Raw genomic sequence first — 17,418 nt, 5'->3', positions numbered from 1 at the left:
TTTGGGAGAGTTGGTAGACACATTTCCTGCCCACAAGGAGCTTACAGTTTAGACAACAACCTGACCAACTTGTAAAAGGAGTCAATTCAGTCCTACCTTCTCATAAAATGTCTACAATAATGGTGATGTAGAATCATCTGCTGCTGTTTGTCCTTTGGAACACGTAAGATTGATATGTTTTGTGTAGTTTAATCGAGTTGTTGGGATCATCATTCTCAGAAGCTATGGAGTTGACAATTAAGTGCTGAGCACTTCATTAGACTCTTGGGAGAGTAGAATCAAAGTAGAAGATGCAGTAGAAGATTCCTTAGAGGAGCTTAGCATTTACTAGAGAAACTTAGATGATGTGTTTGTCTTTCATGAAAATCGAGAGACATAACTAAAAGTTAAGCAAATGTCATTACTTTTGAGAAATAAGTGAATGACTAGCTAATAGTTCATTGTCTTAGTTAAATATATTGAAGTTTTTTTTCTTTACTCATAAACAGGCAACTCATTGGTTACCTCTCTGAATCCATTTTAGTGAAAACATGGGGAAAATTTCCCATATTACCTGGAAGAGCATTTTAGATGGTCTCATTTTTCATATTAAACATGCCAATTCTTGGATTCTATTCCCTCTAATATAGTACTACTTAGGAGTGATTCAATCAAGGAATTAATTGAATTTTATTTAGTTTTGAATGGTAGTGACAATGCGATGATTAAGGATATTTTTCATCCAGAAAGAGGTATTCCAATATATTTCAAGATAAAATGGTGAACATTAGCTGTGAAAACAAAGTCCCTCTTTGGAGGAGGCTTGGAAAGCAAGCAAAGAGTTGGATATTAGGGTTTTCATTAGACCACTGATATTGTAAATGAACTATCTGATTTGGTCCCCATTTACCTAAAGAATCCTTCTTTATTTTCCCAACCATTTTGGCTTAAGCCTGTATACTTTTTCCAAGAAAGTCAGGATGATCCTGATAAAACTCAATTGTCATAATTACGCTGTTTTTTATTCTCATATTTTCATATGCAACTCCATCTGGGGAGCAAAAGGAGACTAAAGTGCCAAATGATCTAACGTTTCATTTTGAAAAATAATTATAATCCTTGGCATTAACCTTTACTTTAGGAATTCTCAGATATTTCTTGACACTTGGTATTGATCTGCTTATCACTGGAAAAACCCATTGTGAAAGGAGTTTTGGCTCTGACCTTTTCTTTTTTGAATAGGGATTCAGTGGAATAATATATACAATCCTGTGGAATTAGGAGGAGATATGACATTTGGCTGGGCATGCTGGATGATTCTCTTTGATTCAACTGTGTATTTTGTATGTGGATGGTACTTCAGTAATTGCATTCCTGGTAAGAATTCTAGGCTTTAAAGAAACATTTATAGGCCCATAACAATAAAAATAATCATAAAATGTATACTACTGATTATACAAAAATTGATTGTTAATTACCAAATTAAAGAGGAAGAAAAAGCAATAGTGAATTCAAGGCCAGTATGACTATAATTTGGAGACTAGGGCAATTGGATTAAAAATTATGAGAAGCTGTACTTTTAGGTTACCTGGGTTACCCTTTATCGAAAGGGATTTTAAAGACTCTTGACCTTACACTCTCCTATGATATTTTGGTAGAAGAGGAGTTTCTGCTATCGTAACAAGAAACACTTTTTAATAGGTAGATGAGGCGATCACAAGACTCAACCCAGTGAATGTTCCTATAAGGGTATGAAGAGATAGACTTTTTAGTTGACAGAATACCCAGGACATGAAAATTACAGATTTCATAGAATTCAAAACCAGGAGGGATTTGGGCTAACATAACTTGAAAGAAACGTGCATTTAGTTACTCGAACGATTTCTTTTAGCTACTAATACCTGATAAAACTTTTTCTTCTCACCCAATCACAATGCTGAATCAAGTTTTCCTTTCACAGACAAGAATTTTGTTATAAAAGGAAGGTTTTTATATTGAGTTTGTGGGGCAGACCTGAATAGTCAAGAGAGGAAAAGTACTATTTACTCAGGCTGGACAGTTGTGCTCAGCAACAGAGATAGAGACAGACTAAATACATTGTCCACTTTCAGGGCTTAATTCTCCCGCAACTGTGAAAATTAAGTCTATGTGGATGATGGACTGTTGAATACATTAATATGTCAAAGAATATTGCTAAATTCTATCTGAATCATGTTTCAAAATGTAAAGAAAGTTTTACTTAAAAAATACTAGGACAAAGAAAAAGCCCAATTAATTTCTACCACACTAATTTAAAATCAGATTCTGTTCTACCCAGACATATCAGATTGATTGAAAAATTGGCTTTGTAGAACTGTGTCAGGGGAATCCAAATTAGGAGCTCTCTACAGAAAATGCTACACAAGTGTCTGTTCAGAATGCAAATGTGATAGTTTGTGGGGTAGTGCTGATTTTTTTGACAGGGAACTATGCCATAATTTAACTCCATGCATTCCTACCCAACATATAGAGCGACTGAGTAATATATTCAGCTAATCATATTTATTGAGTGTGTACTATGTGCAGAGCACTATGCAAGGGGTTGGGAGAGTACAATATGAGAGTTATTATTATTAATAATAACAATAATAATGATATTTGTTAAGCACTTACCGTACGCCAAACACTGTTCTAAGTGCTGGGGCAGACACATGGTAATCAGGTTGTCCCACGTGGGGCTCACAGTCTTAATCCCCATTTTACAGATGAGGTAACTGGGGCACAGAGAAGTTAAGTGACTTGCCCAAAGTCACACAGCTGACAAATGGTGGAGCCGGGATTAGAACTCATGACTTCCGACTACCAAGCCCGTGCTCCTTCTACTAAGCCATTCTGCTTCTCAATGGTAGTCATGTTCCCCGCCCACAAGGAGTTTACAGTCTAGAGGGGGAGACAGACATTAATATGAATAAATTGAAGATATGCACTGAGGATGGGGTGAATGAAGAATGCAAATATGAGGGCAAGGGTGACACAGAAGGGAATGAGGAGAGAAAACAACAGCCTAGTCAGGGAAGGCCTCTTGGAGATGTACTTTTAACAAAGCTTTGAAGGTGGGGACAGTGATTGACTGTCAGATATGAAGAGGGAGGGAATTCCTAAATGCTTTATCCAAAGATCTTTGAGCTCTGCCTATTATTTGCAGAAAATTGTGGGCTAGAGCCCCTGTTTTAAAACCAGTCTGAGATCATTTGGCAGAAGCCCTGGCCAAAATAGTTGAATTATTGCCAACTACAGGGAGTTAGCATCACACTTTCAGCGTCAAAATACAAAAAAATAACTTCATTGTATTTTAACTTATTTTTTTAGGACCATTTGGAATAAACCAGCCATGGTATTTTCCATTTACTCTGTCCTATTGGCAGAACTTGTGTGTTCTGGAAAAGAAACAGCAACCCAGGGTACATTCTGATATATTCTTCCTCAAAGGACACTACAGAGAGAAAGGTTCGTGGCAATGAGATCTTTACTCTTTAGGCTGTCTATACTCTATCCTCCCGCTCTATCTTAGCTGTTCTGGGTGTTCTACAAGTTAGGTTTGTTTGGGATTCAATTCCAGTGAAAGGAGCCTTTAGCCCCTGGATAGTTCTTACAAATTTCACCAAGGTTCACTGGTTTCTGGGCACAACAGGCAGGGTAAATGGGAAAACAGAACCAGATTTATTGAGGTGGCAGAAAGAAGAGAACAGTGTTATTATTATAGCATTCATTAATAACAATAATAATAATGGTATTTGTTAAGTGCTTACTACATACCAGACACTGTACTAAGTGCTGGGGTGGATACAAGCAAGTCGGGTTGGATACAGTCCCTGTTCCACATGGGGCTCCCAGTCTCAATTCCCATTTTACAGATGAGGTAACTGAGGCACAGAGAAGTGAAGTGACTTGCCCAAGGTCACCCAGCAGACAAGTGGTGGAGTAGGGATTACAACCCATGACCTTCTGACTCCCAGGACCTTTCTGTATCCACTGTACGATGCTGCTTCCATTAAGTGCTTAACATGTGTCGGGTACTGGGTACTGGGTACTGGCCGCTAAAAGGAAATGCAGCTAAATGTAAATACCAGAATTCATTTTGCATAATGAATTTATTGGAAACATATGGCCCTACTTGCAGAACTCAAATTTTTATTGTGAGTCTCTGAGTGGAGATGCCTTTGGCTATTACAGCTCCTCTTTCATTATCGAACTATAAATTTCTTTTGTTAGTTCATTTTAGCTGCTTCACAGAGCTGTAATTCATAAGGAAAGCCATGAGGACCTTGTCAAGAAGGTGAGGCCAGTGAACCTTCAGGAAATGTGATGGTCGATCTCCCGGCTGCCGATGCCTCACAATTCACGTGTCGATTTTACTTTTCTCCACACAGGCTCAATGACACAAAGTCAGGTGAAAAACATTCAGGAAAAACTTTCTGTAGGAGTTGCGCTGACTTCCGTCACAAAGATGTATAATGACAACCGAAAGATGGCAGTTAAAGACCTCACCCTCACATTCTACAGAAATCAAATCACGGCGTTGTTGGGACCCAATGGGACTGGAAAAACAACCATCATGTATGTCTTTTTTAAAGTTGCTCCACAGTGATAGAATGCTAGAGCTTCAATTCTTTAAGATGTTGCTATACAGCTGGCTCTTCATGATCCCTTTTTTGGGTTAGTTATCCTTTCCTGGCCTTTTAATTGAAGACCTGGGGTTCAACCCCAGCCCACTTTAGCAGGCCTGAAGTAGATTCCATCTAGGGGTCTGAAATAATCGAAGCTTTTCCTTATGTCTGCAAACTCCAGAGGAGAATGTAATTTTTTTTTTGTATTGTCCTGTACAAGGAGAGATAATTCACTAGCCGGTACTTTCTTTTTCACCAGGACAATTCTTTTTATTCCCTGCAATAAAGGGAATCCTTATATTTAGTTGTATAAAATGGAAATTATTTGATTTGTTCAAAATTTTAGCAATTTCTTTAGTGATTCCTGTGGTATTCTTTCTATTGAAACTATTATGGCTCAAATCTAAAGAAGTCCCATTCTGTTGTGCATAGTCTCAAGCCTGAAGTTGCAGGACGGAGGCTCATTCGTCTTTTAATGACAGCATTTGTTAAGCACTTACTATGTGCCTAGCATCATACAAAGCGAAGGGGTTGATACAAGATTCAAGATCATCAGGTTTCCTCACCCAAATAGAATAGAATATTGAATTCTGCCCTTCTGCTATCGGATGGGAGATATCAGTGCCTCTGGGAACCAGTTGTTGAATCATGCCTCAGTGGGGAGAACCTCTTGCTTTCCTAAGAATCATCAGGGAGTTAGAAACTGGTATGGAATTTCACGAGCGGTGAAAAATGTTCAAATGTATCCGTGTGTACCCAAATATACGTGCGACCATATTTTTGTTGAAAACTGGGGCATCAAAATGGAAAATCTGTGGGCGTTCTTCATGATTTATATCCTGGCCCCATGGATTTATATTTCCGTCAGATCCATGTTAGCGGGACTCTACCCACCTACATCGGGTGTCATCACCATTAATGGAAAGGACACGGAGACAGATCTTCCAGCTATCAGAATGGAGCTGGGAGTGTGCCTTCAGCAGGATGTCCTGTTCGACAACCTCACTGTTCGAGAACACCTGGAGCTCTTTGCTACACTAAAGGCACCCCTCTGGACCAAGAAAAAATTACAGCAGCAAGTCAACGAGTAAGTATCATTTGTTTCTTTTACAGAGAAAGTATGGACACTGTAAAAGACAAACTTTTAGAATTCCACTCTGAAAATATTTCTAAGTGCTCGCATCAATGTAATTTAGTCCAGGAAGAGAGCTAGAAACAGGTACAGAGCAAGCAATATTGATATAGCTATGCATCTGTTTTTACACATGCGTAATATTGATATATAACAGACCATATGAGTTTGTTTGAAAACTGAGACATCACAATACTGTGCCTAATTTGTGCCTTCTCTTCCTTCCACCCTGCTCTGTGAGAGCAGGGGCCAAGGGGAATCAATCGATCGATCGTACTTATTGAGCACTTACTGTGTGCAGAGCACTGTACCCGGAGCTTGGGAGAGTACAATATAGTGGAGTGACCGAGATCCCTGTAAGAGACCCCTCCAGGAGCCACAACACCCCCGTCCCAGCACCTCAGCATAACACCCCCAAAAATGAGCCCACAAAGCAATACGGTTTATTGGAAGCAGGGGTATTGGAGTATGGTCATCCACAACTGGCATCCCACCCTGTGGTCCCCTAGACCCATAGAGAAGAGTTTGGAGGTGCTCAGTTTCTCCCAATCTGCTCTCATATCACACCTGCCTCCTCATTTCTGCCCAGGATGCCAGGAACACTGTCCCCAACATCGTTTCCCAGGGATGTAGGGGGCAATTCTGAGACATATCTCAATATTTTTGGATGTTTCCTGACTGAGCTTTTGTGCAGTTCTTAAGAGGTCTCTGTCAGTTCAGCTGATGTTTCATCTGTACTTAAAAAATTTCCCTTATTTAATTGTTCAGGGAGGCAAAGGACTTCGCCTATGCTCTTGTCTCTCTGAATTTGCTGCTTTCTGTCATGCCAAGGCAGTTTTCTTTTGTTCTTTTGCACTCATGGTTTCCACCTTCTCCTTGGAACAGATCATGTCACTCTTGTCCAGTCCGGTGATCCTTAGAAATAGTCAATCAGTAGTATTTAAATTGAACCCTTACTGTGTGCAGAATTCTGTAATGATAATAATAATAACTGTGGTATTTGTTAAGCCCTTACTGTGTCCCAGGCACTATACTAAGTGTTGGGGTAGATACAAGCAAATCGGGTTGGTTGCAGTTTCCATCCCACGGGGGGCTCACCTTCTCAATTGCCATTTTACAGATGAGGTAACTGAGGCACCAGTTACCTGGACAACCTGCTAAGCTTGTAGTATCCCAGCAATTAGAACAGTGCTTGACATGTAGTAAGTGCTTAACAAATACCATGCTTTTTATTATTATTACCAAACACTTGGGAAAGTACACTATCATTGAGTTGGTAGACATGATCCCTTTCCACAAGGAGTTTTCAGCCTACAAGAGGGAGGCAGACATTAAAAGAAATTATAGGTAGGGAAAATATTATAAGGTATAAGGATATTTACATAATCTTGTGGGGCTAGGGTGAGTATTAAGGAACTTAAGGGGTACACAACCACAAGCATGGTAGATGGGGAGGGGAGGGTGGATGGGGAAATGAGATAAGATTACTGAAGATAAGATTTACCAAAACAAGTTCATATTTTCATGGATTACGGATCTGTGCTTTCTTCTGTTTCCAGAGCCCTCAAAGAGTTAGAGTTAACCCACCATCAGCACAAACCAACCAGAGCGCTCTCTGGGGGGATGAAAAGAAAACTCTCAATTGGCATTTCTCTAATTGGAAACTCGAAGATCGTCGTACTGGATGAGCCGACCAGTGGGGTGGATCCTTGCTCACGCCGGGCCATATGGGATATTCTACTGAAGCATCGCAAGGGTAGGAATGACATCCCTTCTGCCTTTCCCTGATAACGTTTTTCGATAGAGAGCACCGGGATAGTCACACTTGCAGGAGATAATTTGTGCTAAGTGGAACAAGGAGATGATTTAATGTTTTGATTTAGGTTTCTGAGAGTTTATACTAGAAATTCACTTGGAATGCTTTGGTAGAAATTTGGATTCTCATTATAGCATGCATTTTGCATATATTTTTTCTTTAAGTCAGTGTAATTTCACCAAATTCCCAGGATTCAGAAAGAGTCTCTTATGTGTAGAAGCAGCGTGGTTTAGTGGAAAGAGCACGGGCTTGGAAATCAGAGGTCATGGGTTCTTAATCCCAGCTCTGCCACTTGTCAGCTGTGCGACCTTGGGCAAGTCACTTTACTGTGCCTCAGTTACCTCATCTGTCAAATGGGGATTAAGACTGTGAGCCCCACGTCCCCATGTGGGACAACCTGATTACCTTGTATCTACCCCAGAGCTTAGCACAGTGCTTGGCACATACTAAGCTCTTAAACAAATATCAACATTATAATTATTATTATTATGTGGGCCTTGTGAAACATTAATGTTCGACTCTCTCCTCCAACACACTCCAGCTTTAAACCTATATACACCTCTCCCTTCCTCCATACAGAGACGATGCACATGTTCCCAGGAGTTGAGACAATGTTAAACTTTTTTATTTACAGTTTAATTTAAAAATGCATATCATAGAATAGTTCTACATGGTCGTTATAGTTAGTAACAATAATCCAGTTGAATTAGCTTTTGGGTATGTGGAGAAAGGATTCTGTATGCTTGTTTACCATATGGATGAGGTTAAAAAAAATGGAGGTGTTTGTTAAGCATTTATGATGCACCTGCTGTAGGACCTCAGTTTTCTGATCTGTAAAATGGGGATTCGTAATGTTTCTTCCTCCCCCTTTGACTCTGAACCCCATTTGGGGCAGGGGCTATGTCTGGTTAGCACAATTACTATATTATGATGATGGTCATGTCTACCACCTCTATGGTACAAACCCAAGTGCTTAGTACAGTACTCTGCACAGTAAATACTCAATAAATATTATTATTACCATTATGTGCCAAACACTGTGCTAAATGTTGGAGTAGATACAATACAATCGGATCAGACCCAATCCTTGTCTCACATAGTCTGAAGGGAAAGAAAAAAGAATTAACAGGAATTTTACAGCTGCGGGAACACAGGCAGGGAGAAGTTGTGAATTGCCCAAAGTCACACAGCAGGCAAGTAGTGGAACTGTGATTAAAATCCAGGTCTCTATAGATCAAACAGTGGCATTTATTGAGCACTTACTGTGTGAGGAGCACTGTACTAAGTATTTGGGAAAGTACCACAAAACAGAGTTAGTAGAGGGCATTGCCTTGTGTTCAAAGAGAAAAAATATGCAAAAAGGTTTCAACTAAAATATCATTTGAATAGCAAATGGGCACAGTTCTAGCCAGGTCCACACGAAAGGCAGTTTAATTAACATTTCTTCCCTTGTGGAAATTTGATCCACAATTCAAAATGTCCTCAAGAGCCCTTGGCATCAACTACAATGAGTCAGAGCATACATCTGATCATTGAATTCCTCTGGGCCACGGTCTTTTCCACATCCATCAATTTTTAAAACCCTGGATGGGATGTGCTAGGTTTGGATCCACAGACTTCTGAAATTACATGACTAGTAGTAAAAGCGTATATTAAACTCCTCCTGAACGAAGAACACTGTACTAATACACAGTAACAATATATACCCAGGTGAGAATTGAAATGGATTGAAATTGAATTGGATTGCCTTTTCACTGGGGGGAGTGGAGATTTAGTAGAGCCATGAAGGAGGAGGGAATGTAGATGATGGGGAGAAGGAAAGGAAGGTATTGTGGTCATTCCAGGAGAAGGGAATAGCCAGTATACTATCCCAAGGGATGCAGAGAAAAGAGTCATTGAACAAGTTATATATACTGGAACAGTTGGCTTGAACTGCTATGAATTGGGAGATGATGGCAAACCTTAAATTGAGGAAAAAAAACTGATGAGAAGTGTAGAAGCTGTCTCATCAGCGTTTAGAACAGTGCTTGGCACATAGTAAGTGCTAAACAAATACCATTATTATTTTCTCTGAAATGCAGGCCGGACGCTCATCTTCACCACCCATCATCTGGATGAGGCAGAGGCACTCAGTGACCGAATTGCCGTTCTCCATCATGGGAGGCTTCACTGCTGTGATTCTCCCTCATCCTTGAAGGAAACCTACGGCCACGGACTCAGTCTGACACTCACAAAACAAGTAAGACGAAGATTGCCTGACCAATTTCAAGCCACCACTGTTCGAGTCACAGTATTTACCTCCTACACGCATTCCCTCCAGCTTCTTCGAGCTTCCTTATAGTCTGAAATTGGAAAAGCTATGAGATGAATGGTAGATTGCTGCATGGCTAGCCTTCTGGCCTGAATCTTGGGTTCTGTGGTTACCTAAGAATGCCTAAGTGGGGCATGGGATCCACTCTGATATGTCAGTTCTCATCTCGGCTCCTCCGTATGCCTGCTGTGTGATCTTGGGCAAGTCACTAAATTTTGCTGGGCCTCGGTTTCCTCATCCGTAAATTGGGATTCAATACTTGTTCTCTCTTCTACTTAGACTGTGAGCCCCATGTGGGACAGGGACTATGTCCAACTCGATCATCTTCTATGTACCTTAGCTCCCAGTGCGGTGTTCAGCACACAGTAAGCACTTAACAAATACAACTGCTATTATTATTATTACCATTATTATTGTTATCATTATTCCTATTGTGGGATATGTAGCTTCCATCATTTCACTTAAGTTCTTCTGAGTCATGCCTGGTCAAAAGGAATTCCTTCTCTTATGTAACTTTTCCATTTACTGAGGCCCTTATTGTGAAACTGATTTACCATTTGAAGAAACAAGAGCTCTTTCTAGCTAGCATTTGAATACAACTTTTCTCTCTTCTACTTGGAATACTAGTTCGAAGGTTGTTCTCTTATAGCGAAGACAATATTTGTCTGGTGCTACATTTGCTGGTTTGGATCTAAATCCTTTTTATCTCTTTGTTTGACCCCCCCCAACCCCCAGCCATCCACGTCGGAGATCCATGACACTCAGAATGTGGCTCGCATCACGTCTCTGATACAGATCTACATTCCACAAGCATTGCTCAAGGGAAATAGCAGAAGTGAATTGATGTATGCAATTCCAAAAGATGCCGATCAGACTTGCTTTAAAGGACTATTTCAGGCTCTGGATCAAAACCTACATCATCTGCACGTAACTGGTTATGGAATTTCAGACACCACCTTAGAAGAGGTATTGGGTATTTTTCATATTCCTGGGACTCTGGCCAGGGTAGGGGTGAGCAGTATGTTTTTTTTCCATATTTGTTTTTCCATATTTGTCCATATTCCACTTTCTTTTTTTCCATATTTGTTGTCTTGGCTAGCACATATTTGATGGGCTTCTGGTGTGACAGATAGGGACCAAAGGCAAGTTGGAGGATATCTAGGCATCTGCATAGGACCAAGTGCTACCAAACCACTTTTATAAAACCAGATTCACTGTGAATCCATTTTTCACCGTAGGAGGAAGGGGCTTGGTTTAATTCCCCAGGCATTTCTACACTGGTAAAGTGTACTCTATTCAAAATCCCTGTTAAATACAGTACATTCTACACAGATACAGAGAATCCATTGACACAGTCATTATCACCAGTCATCATTATCACGATTACTATCATGTAATTTTTCTGCATTTCCTAAGGGGCACCTGTGTGCCAAGAACACTCTACTAAGCACTGGGGAAAAGTCAAAAAGGTATCATGATTCCAAAGGCATGCAAGGAAAGTAATCAATAAAGCAAAATTAATAAATTAGCAATAAAAACAATAGGGCCGTGGTACATTACAGTTAGGGGAGGGTTATTTGGGGGTCCTCATTCATTCATTCATTCATATTTATTGAGAGCTTACTATGTGCAGAGCACTGTATTAAGCACTTAGCACTGTATTAAGCACTTAGCACTGTACTAAGCACTAATTGGCTTTGGCTAGGGCAGCCTCCCACAACCTTCTCAGGATTCTAAGTCATTCCACAAACATCTGGAGAATACAGTGGCTAAAATCCCTTATGTGGTTAAGATACCTGCTGGGTCAAAGGATTCTCTGTATCTGTGGAGAATGCACTGTTTTCACCAACACTTTTGAATAGAATACACTTTGCTGGTGTAGAAATGCCTGGGGAATTAAACGAACCCTTTCCTTTTGGGTATGGTAAGCTAAAATAACAGATTGGCTGCAAATCTGGATTTGTAAAAGTGGCTTCGTAGAAAACAAAATATGCTAATTGAACTCCAGGTGACAAAACCAGCTTTGTCAGCCACTAGTTCTCGCTGTTTACTGATGTGTGGATAACAAGTTCAGATTTGAGCCAGAACAACTTGTAATTTGTACAGCTGGCAACTATCAGATGGCATAAATGTTTTGCTTCCAGAAGCAGTTAGATTGCCAGTTCCTGAAACATTTTCAATCCCTGGGGCCACGGGTAGCTTAGGCTCAAAGTTGCCATGTAGGGTAGTGACAGATATCATGACCATATACAGGATGAGAATATATGATGTTATGTGTTCTCCTGGGCACACAGCATAGCATGATAATGTTGCATGTGCCATTCTGTAAAACTATGCCAAATTCACACAAACCTAGAGCCGAAAGGCAGATTATCGCTTTAAAGAGGACTTCCTTTCATTGGTGTTTGCCAATCAGATTTGGTAAAAAGAGAGCACCAGGGGGAAAGGAGACCGTGATGATGATGATGATGGCATTTATTAAGCGCTTACTATGTGCAAAGCACTGTTCTAAGCACTGGGGAGGATACAAGGTGATCAGGTTGTCCCACATGGGGCTCACAGTCTTCATCCCCATTTTACAGATGAGGGAACTGAGGCCCAGAAAAGTGAAGTGACTTGCCCAAGGTCACACAGCAGACATGTGGCAGAGCCGGGATTAGAACCCATGACCTCTGACTCCCAAGCCCGTGCTCTTTCCACTGAGCCATGCTACTTCTCCTTAGTAAGTTGAGCGCTTAGCACTGTTCTAAGCGCTGGGGGATACAAGGTGATCAGGTTGTCCCACGTGGGGCTCACAACCTTCATCCCCATTTTACAGATGATGGAACTGAGGCCCAGAGAAGTGAAGTGACTTGCCCAAAGTCATCCAGCCGACAAGTGGAGGGGCCGGTATTTGAACCCATGACCTCTGACACCCTCACAGTCTTCATCCCCATTTTACAGACGAGGGAACTGAGGCCCAGAGAAGTGAGGTGACTTGCCCAAAGTCACCCAGCCGACAAGTGGAGGGGCCGGGATTTGAACCCAGGACCTCTGACACCCTCACAGTCTTCATCCCCATTTTACAGACGAGGGAACTGAGGCCCAGAGAAGTGAGGTGACTTGCCCAAAGTCACCCAGCCGACAGGTGGCGGGGCCAGGATTTGAACCCATGACCTCTGACTCCCAAGCCCGTGATCTTTCCATTGAGCCACCATCGTTATGCGTTATTATTATTAACAAATACCGCCAAACAAAACAAAACAAAACGCAGAGTTCCTGGTGGGGGGGAAGTGGCATCACTGCCTTCTCTCCCCACGAAGCATCCCACCCTGCCTGGTCTTGCCCCTTGCAGATCTGTGGCTCCTAGGGGTTGAATGGGAAGAGATGGTTAAACAGACAATGCAATCTTCTTCCTTCATCTTGTTGCAGATGATATGCTAGCCCTCTCGCAGTCATTCCACCCTAGCCTGCACACTAGGGGCAGTGGCCCTGCTGGCTTCACAAGGCACACAACAAACCCCATCACTTTCCACTTCTCCTGGGGTGTGCGGCATCCCAGCCCAGCAGGACCACTCCCCAGCACCCCATCTCCCTCCCCTCCACTTTCTTCTGAGGGAAGCAGCATCCTGGCCTGGCAGGACCATTCCCCAGGAATGCTACTGCCTCCTCCCCCTGCTACCTCCACTTCCTCCCGGGGGGTCAGGATCCCGGCCTGGCTAGCAGGACTGCTCCCAACCGTCCTCCCCTCCTCTCCTCACTGCCTTCACCTCCTCCCATGGAGAGAAGCATTCTGGTCTCAGTTGGGCCACTCCCCTGTACCACTTCCTTCTCCCTCTGCTGCTCCACCTCTTCCTGGGGGAGGAGCATCCTGTTCTGGTGCCAGTTTCCAGTGTACCTACCTCTACTCCCCCCACATGTCCCACTCGGTCATTCCCTCTTCCACCTCGTGGCTCAGTGGCCTTGGAGTCAGAGGTCATGGGTTCAAATCCTGGCTCTGCCAATTGCCAGCTGTGTGACTTTGGGCAAGCGCTGAGTACAGTGCTCTGCACACAGTAAGCACTCAATAAATACGATTGATTGATACGATTGAGCCCCTTCCTTCCTCTCCCCCTCGTCCCCCTCTCCATCCCCCCATCTTACCTCCTTCCCTTCCCCACAGCACCTGTATGTATGTATATATGGTTGTACATATTTATTACTCTATTTATTTATTTATTTATTTATTTTACTTGTACATTTCTATCCTATTTATTTTATTTTGTTGGTATGTTTGGTTCTGTTCTCTGTCTCCCCCTTTTAGACTGTGAGCCCACTGTTGGGTAGGGACTGTCTCTATGTGTTGCCAATTTGTACTTCCCAAGCACTTAGTACAGTGCTCTGCACATAGTAAGCGCTTAATAAATACAATTGATTGATTGATTGATTGATTGATTAACTTCTCTGGACCTCAGTTCCCTCATCTGTAAAATGGGGATTAAGACTGTGAGCCCCCCGTGGGACAATCTGATCACACTGTAACCTTCCCAGTGTTTAGAACAGTACTTTGCACATAGTAAGTGCTTAATAAATGCCATTATTATTATTATTATTAAATAGCGTGGTATAGTGGAGCGATCCCGGGCCCAGGAGTTAGAAGAGCATCATTCTAAACCCGGCTCTGCCCCATCTCTGCTGTACGACCTTGAGCAATTTGCTTCACTTCTCTGCACCTCAGTTACCTCATCAGTAAAATGGGGATTGAGACTGTGAGCCCCATGTGGGACAGGGACTGTGCCCAACCAGATTTGATTGTATCCACCCCAGTGCTTAGTACAGTGCCTGGCACATAGTAAGCACTTAATAAATGCCACTATTATTATTATAATTATCCCTCTCAGAACTCCTGAAAGCATACAAGTCCTGGGGGATAAGGACATGCAGGGACACAGCTGGAGCTGATGATCAAGGGAGGGTGCCAAGGATCAGAAGGGGAAGGACACTGGGGGTGTCGGGGGTTACTCCCACAGAGTTCACAGGGTCAGGTGAGGCTGTGGTAGGGGCCGCAAGGAGGGGGAGGTGGCAGAGCTGGACCTCCGAGCAGAATCCTAGATTCTGCCCCCTCCTTCTTGGGATGTGAGCGTGGCAACAGTAGCAGGAGGGGAGAATGAATGGCAGGGACAAGCATGTGAGCAGTGAAGATGAAAAAGAGGAGGATCAGTTCATCCCCATGGGGAGACCCGTCCCCCAAACTGGGTGTTGCCTCTCTCCGGCCCCTGTTTCTCAGAGAGAAGGGGACTGACTGGCTTTGTTGGCAATGCTTCCTCCCTACTTTCTGGTCCTCCTTGCAGATCAGAGAACAAGGATCTCCTGTACCAGCTCTATTGAACTCTTCTGAGAAATTTAGTGCAATGCTGGGTACACAATAAACACTCAATAAATACCATTGATTGACCGATTGGCGCTCCCCAGTCAAGGGTCTTCAGGACAGGGATTCATTCACTCATTCAATCGTATTTACTGAGCACTTACTGTGTGCAGAGCACTGTACTAAGTGCTTGGGAAAGTACAATACAGCAATAAAGAGAGACAATCCCTGCCCACAATGAGCTCACAGTCTAGAGGCGGGGAGACAGACATCAATACATATAAACAGACATCAAAATAAACAAACAAAATTACAGATCTAAACATAAGTGCCATGGGGCGGGGAAAGGGGGAAGAGCAAAGGGAATGACTCAGGATGATGCGGAAGGGAGTGGGAGATGAGGAAAAGTGGGGCTTAGTGTCTGGGAAGGCCTCTTGGAGGAGGTGTGTCTTCAGTAGGGCTTTGAAGAGGGGGAGAGTAATTGTCTGGCGGATTTGAGGAGGGAGGGCATTCTAGACCAGAGTCAGGACTTGGGCCAGGGGTAGGCAGTGAGACAGGCAAGATCGAGGCACAATGAGAAGGGTAGCACCAGAGGAGCAAAGTGTTTGGACTGGGTTATAGGGATCATGGCTACTACTTCTATTTCTCCCAAGTGTCCAGTGTCAGTGTTTGCACAGAATAAGCACTCAATAAATACTACCGACTGACTGAGATTTCTTAAAGTGAAAATTAGTCAACTTTTTTGGAAAGGGAGGACCCAAGGGACTGCCCATGTTAATCAGAGACATCTCAGTATCACTTGTTCTGACTTTGTTTTGAAAGGCACTTGATCATATTAAAGAACTGACTTTTCAAACAGAATGTTTATATAAAAGTTAAATTTCCGCTTTGGCAAATTGCATTCTCCCCTTTGCAATTTATTTCCAGCAGGTCAGTCAGACTGTCATTAGTTCTAAAGGCCACCCCTCAAACAATTTCATGTTTCACGTGGTGCCAAGAGAATTTTTTCTGTCTAAAAAGAGCAGAGAAAATTGTTCCTATTATTTTTGGCACAATCAATCAGATGTTCAGTGATTAGTAGCAACAAAGTCAAACATAGTAGACCAAGAAGAAAATTTGCTACCCTATGTAAAATGGATCGTAGTTCCCATAGATTCCTGCTGGTGGGAATCAATAGAATAAAACTGTAATTATCATTATGCTTGAAATCAACTTTCTGGCCAAGGCTTCTGAGGGCTTTCTAATATAGTGATAATAGTTGTTGTTGTCTTATGCTGTTCAGTCGTGTCCTACCCTTAGCGACGCCATGGGCACATCTCTCCCAGAAGACCCCAACTCCAACCGCAATCGTTCTGGTAGTGTATAGACAAAGTAATTCTTGGTAAAAATGTGGAAGTGGTTCCATGTAGTAAACCTGAGTCTCCGCCCTCAACTCTCTCTCCCATGCCGCTGCTGCCCAGCACCTCCTCCAGGAGGCCTTCCCAGACTGAGCCCCTTCCTTCCTCTCCCCCTCGTCCCCCTCTCCATCCCCCCATCTTACCTCCTTCCCTTCCCCACAGCACCTGTATTTATGTATATATGGTTGTACATATTTATTACTCTATTTATTTATTTTACTTGTACATATCTGTCCTATTTATTTTATTTTGTTGGTATGTTTGGTTTTGTTCTCTGTCTCCCCCTTTTAGACTGTGAGCCCACTGTTGGGTAGGGACTGTCTCTATGTGTTGCCAATTTGTACTTCCCAAGCGCTTAGTACAGTGCTCTGCACATAGTAAGTGCTCAATAAATACGATTGATGATGATGATGATGGTGAGTTTTGACTTGTAGCAGATTGCCTTTCTCTCGCTAGCCACTGCCCAAGCTAAGAATGGCATGGGTATGCCTCTGCTTGACTCTCCCTCCCGTAGTTGAGACCGGTAGGGGACTGGAAACTCTCCAGGTGCTACCCTGAGAGGTGAGTGATGATAGTATTAGTATTTATTTATTAAGTGCTTATTGTGTGCCATGCACTGTACCAAGCACTGGGAAAGGAAATGCAGGTGTACGTCACAGTGAGGAAAGAAAATTTCCTCATAGGTCCCATTCTCCATTGGAAGCAGGCTGTGTTGTGGCATCTGCAGGCTCCTGGATATCCTTTCCCAGGCCCTTTCTGGAAGAGTCTGAGGCTAGAGATGGGAGAAGGGTAGGGAGGGGCAGGGCAATGA

At 42.6% G+C, this 17,418-nt stretch overlaps 1 protein-coding gene across 1 annotated transcript in view; it reads left to right on the top strand.

Moving 5' to 3' along the window:
* ABCA13 (ATP binding cassette subfamily A member 13) overlaps nucleotides 1-17,418 on the top strand; it is a 249,825-nt gene that overhangs the window by 103,836 nt on the left and 128,571 nt on the right. Inside the window, exons 33-40 of the mRNA XM_038760086.1 lie at nucleotides 1,222-1,356; nucleotides 3,328-3,469; nucleotides 3,605-3,632; nucleotides 4,424-4,575; nucleotides 5,494-5,712; nucleotides 7,317-7,513; nucleotides 9,655-9,812; nucleotides 10,620-10,850. Coding sequence (XP_038616014.1) covers nucleotides 1,222-1,356; nucleotides 3,328-3,469; nucleotides 3,605-3,632; nucleotides 4,424-4,575; nucleotides 5,494-5,712; nucleotides 7,317-7,513; nucleotides 9,655-9,812; nucleotides 10,620-10,850 — 1,262 coding nt within the window. The remainder of the gene's footprint in view (nucleotides 1-1,221; nucleotides 1,357-3,327; nucleotides 3,470-3,604; nucleotides 3,633-4,423; nucleotides 4,576-5,493; nucleotides 5,713-7,316; nucleotides 7,514-9,654; nucleotides 9,813-10,619; nucleotides 10,851-17,418) is intronic.

The sequence above is a fragment of the Tachyglossus aculeatus genome, chromosome 18, assembly GCF_015852505.1.
Source record: "Tachyglossus aculeatus isolate mTacAcu1 chromosome 18, mTacAcu1.pri, whole genome shotgun sequence".
NCBI classification, from domain to species: domain Eukaryota; kingdom Metazoa; phylum Chordata; class Mammalia; order Monotremata; family Tachyglossidae; genus Tachyglossus; species Tachyglossus aculeatus.
The sequence above is the reverse complement of the archived record's forward strand: the minus strand, read 5'-3'. Positions and strand labels throughout refer to the sequence as shown.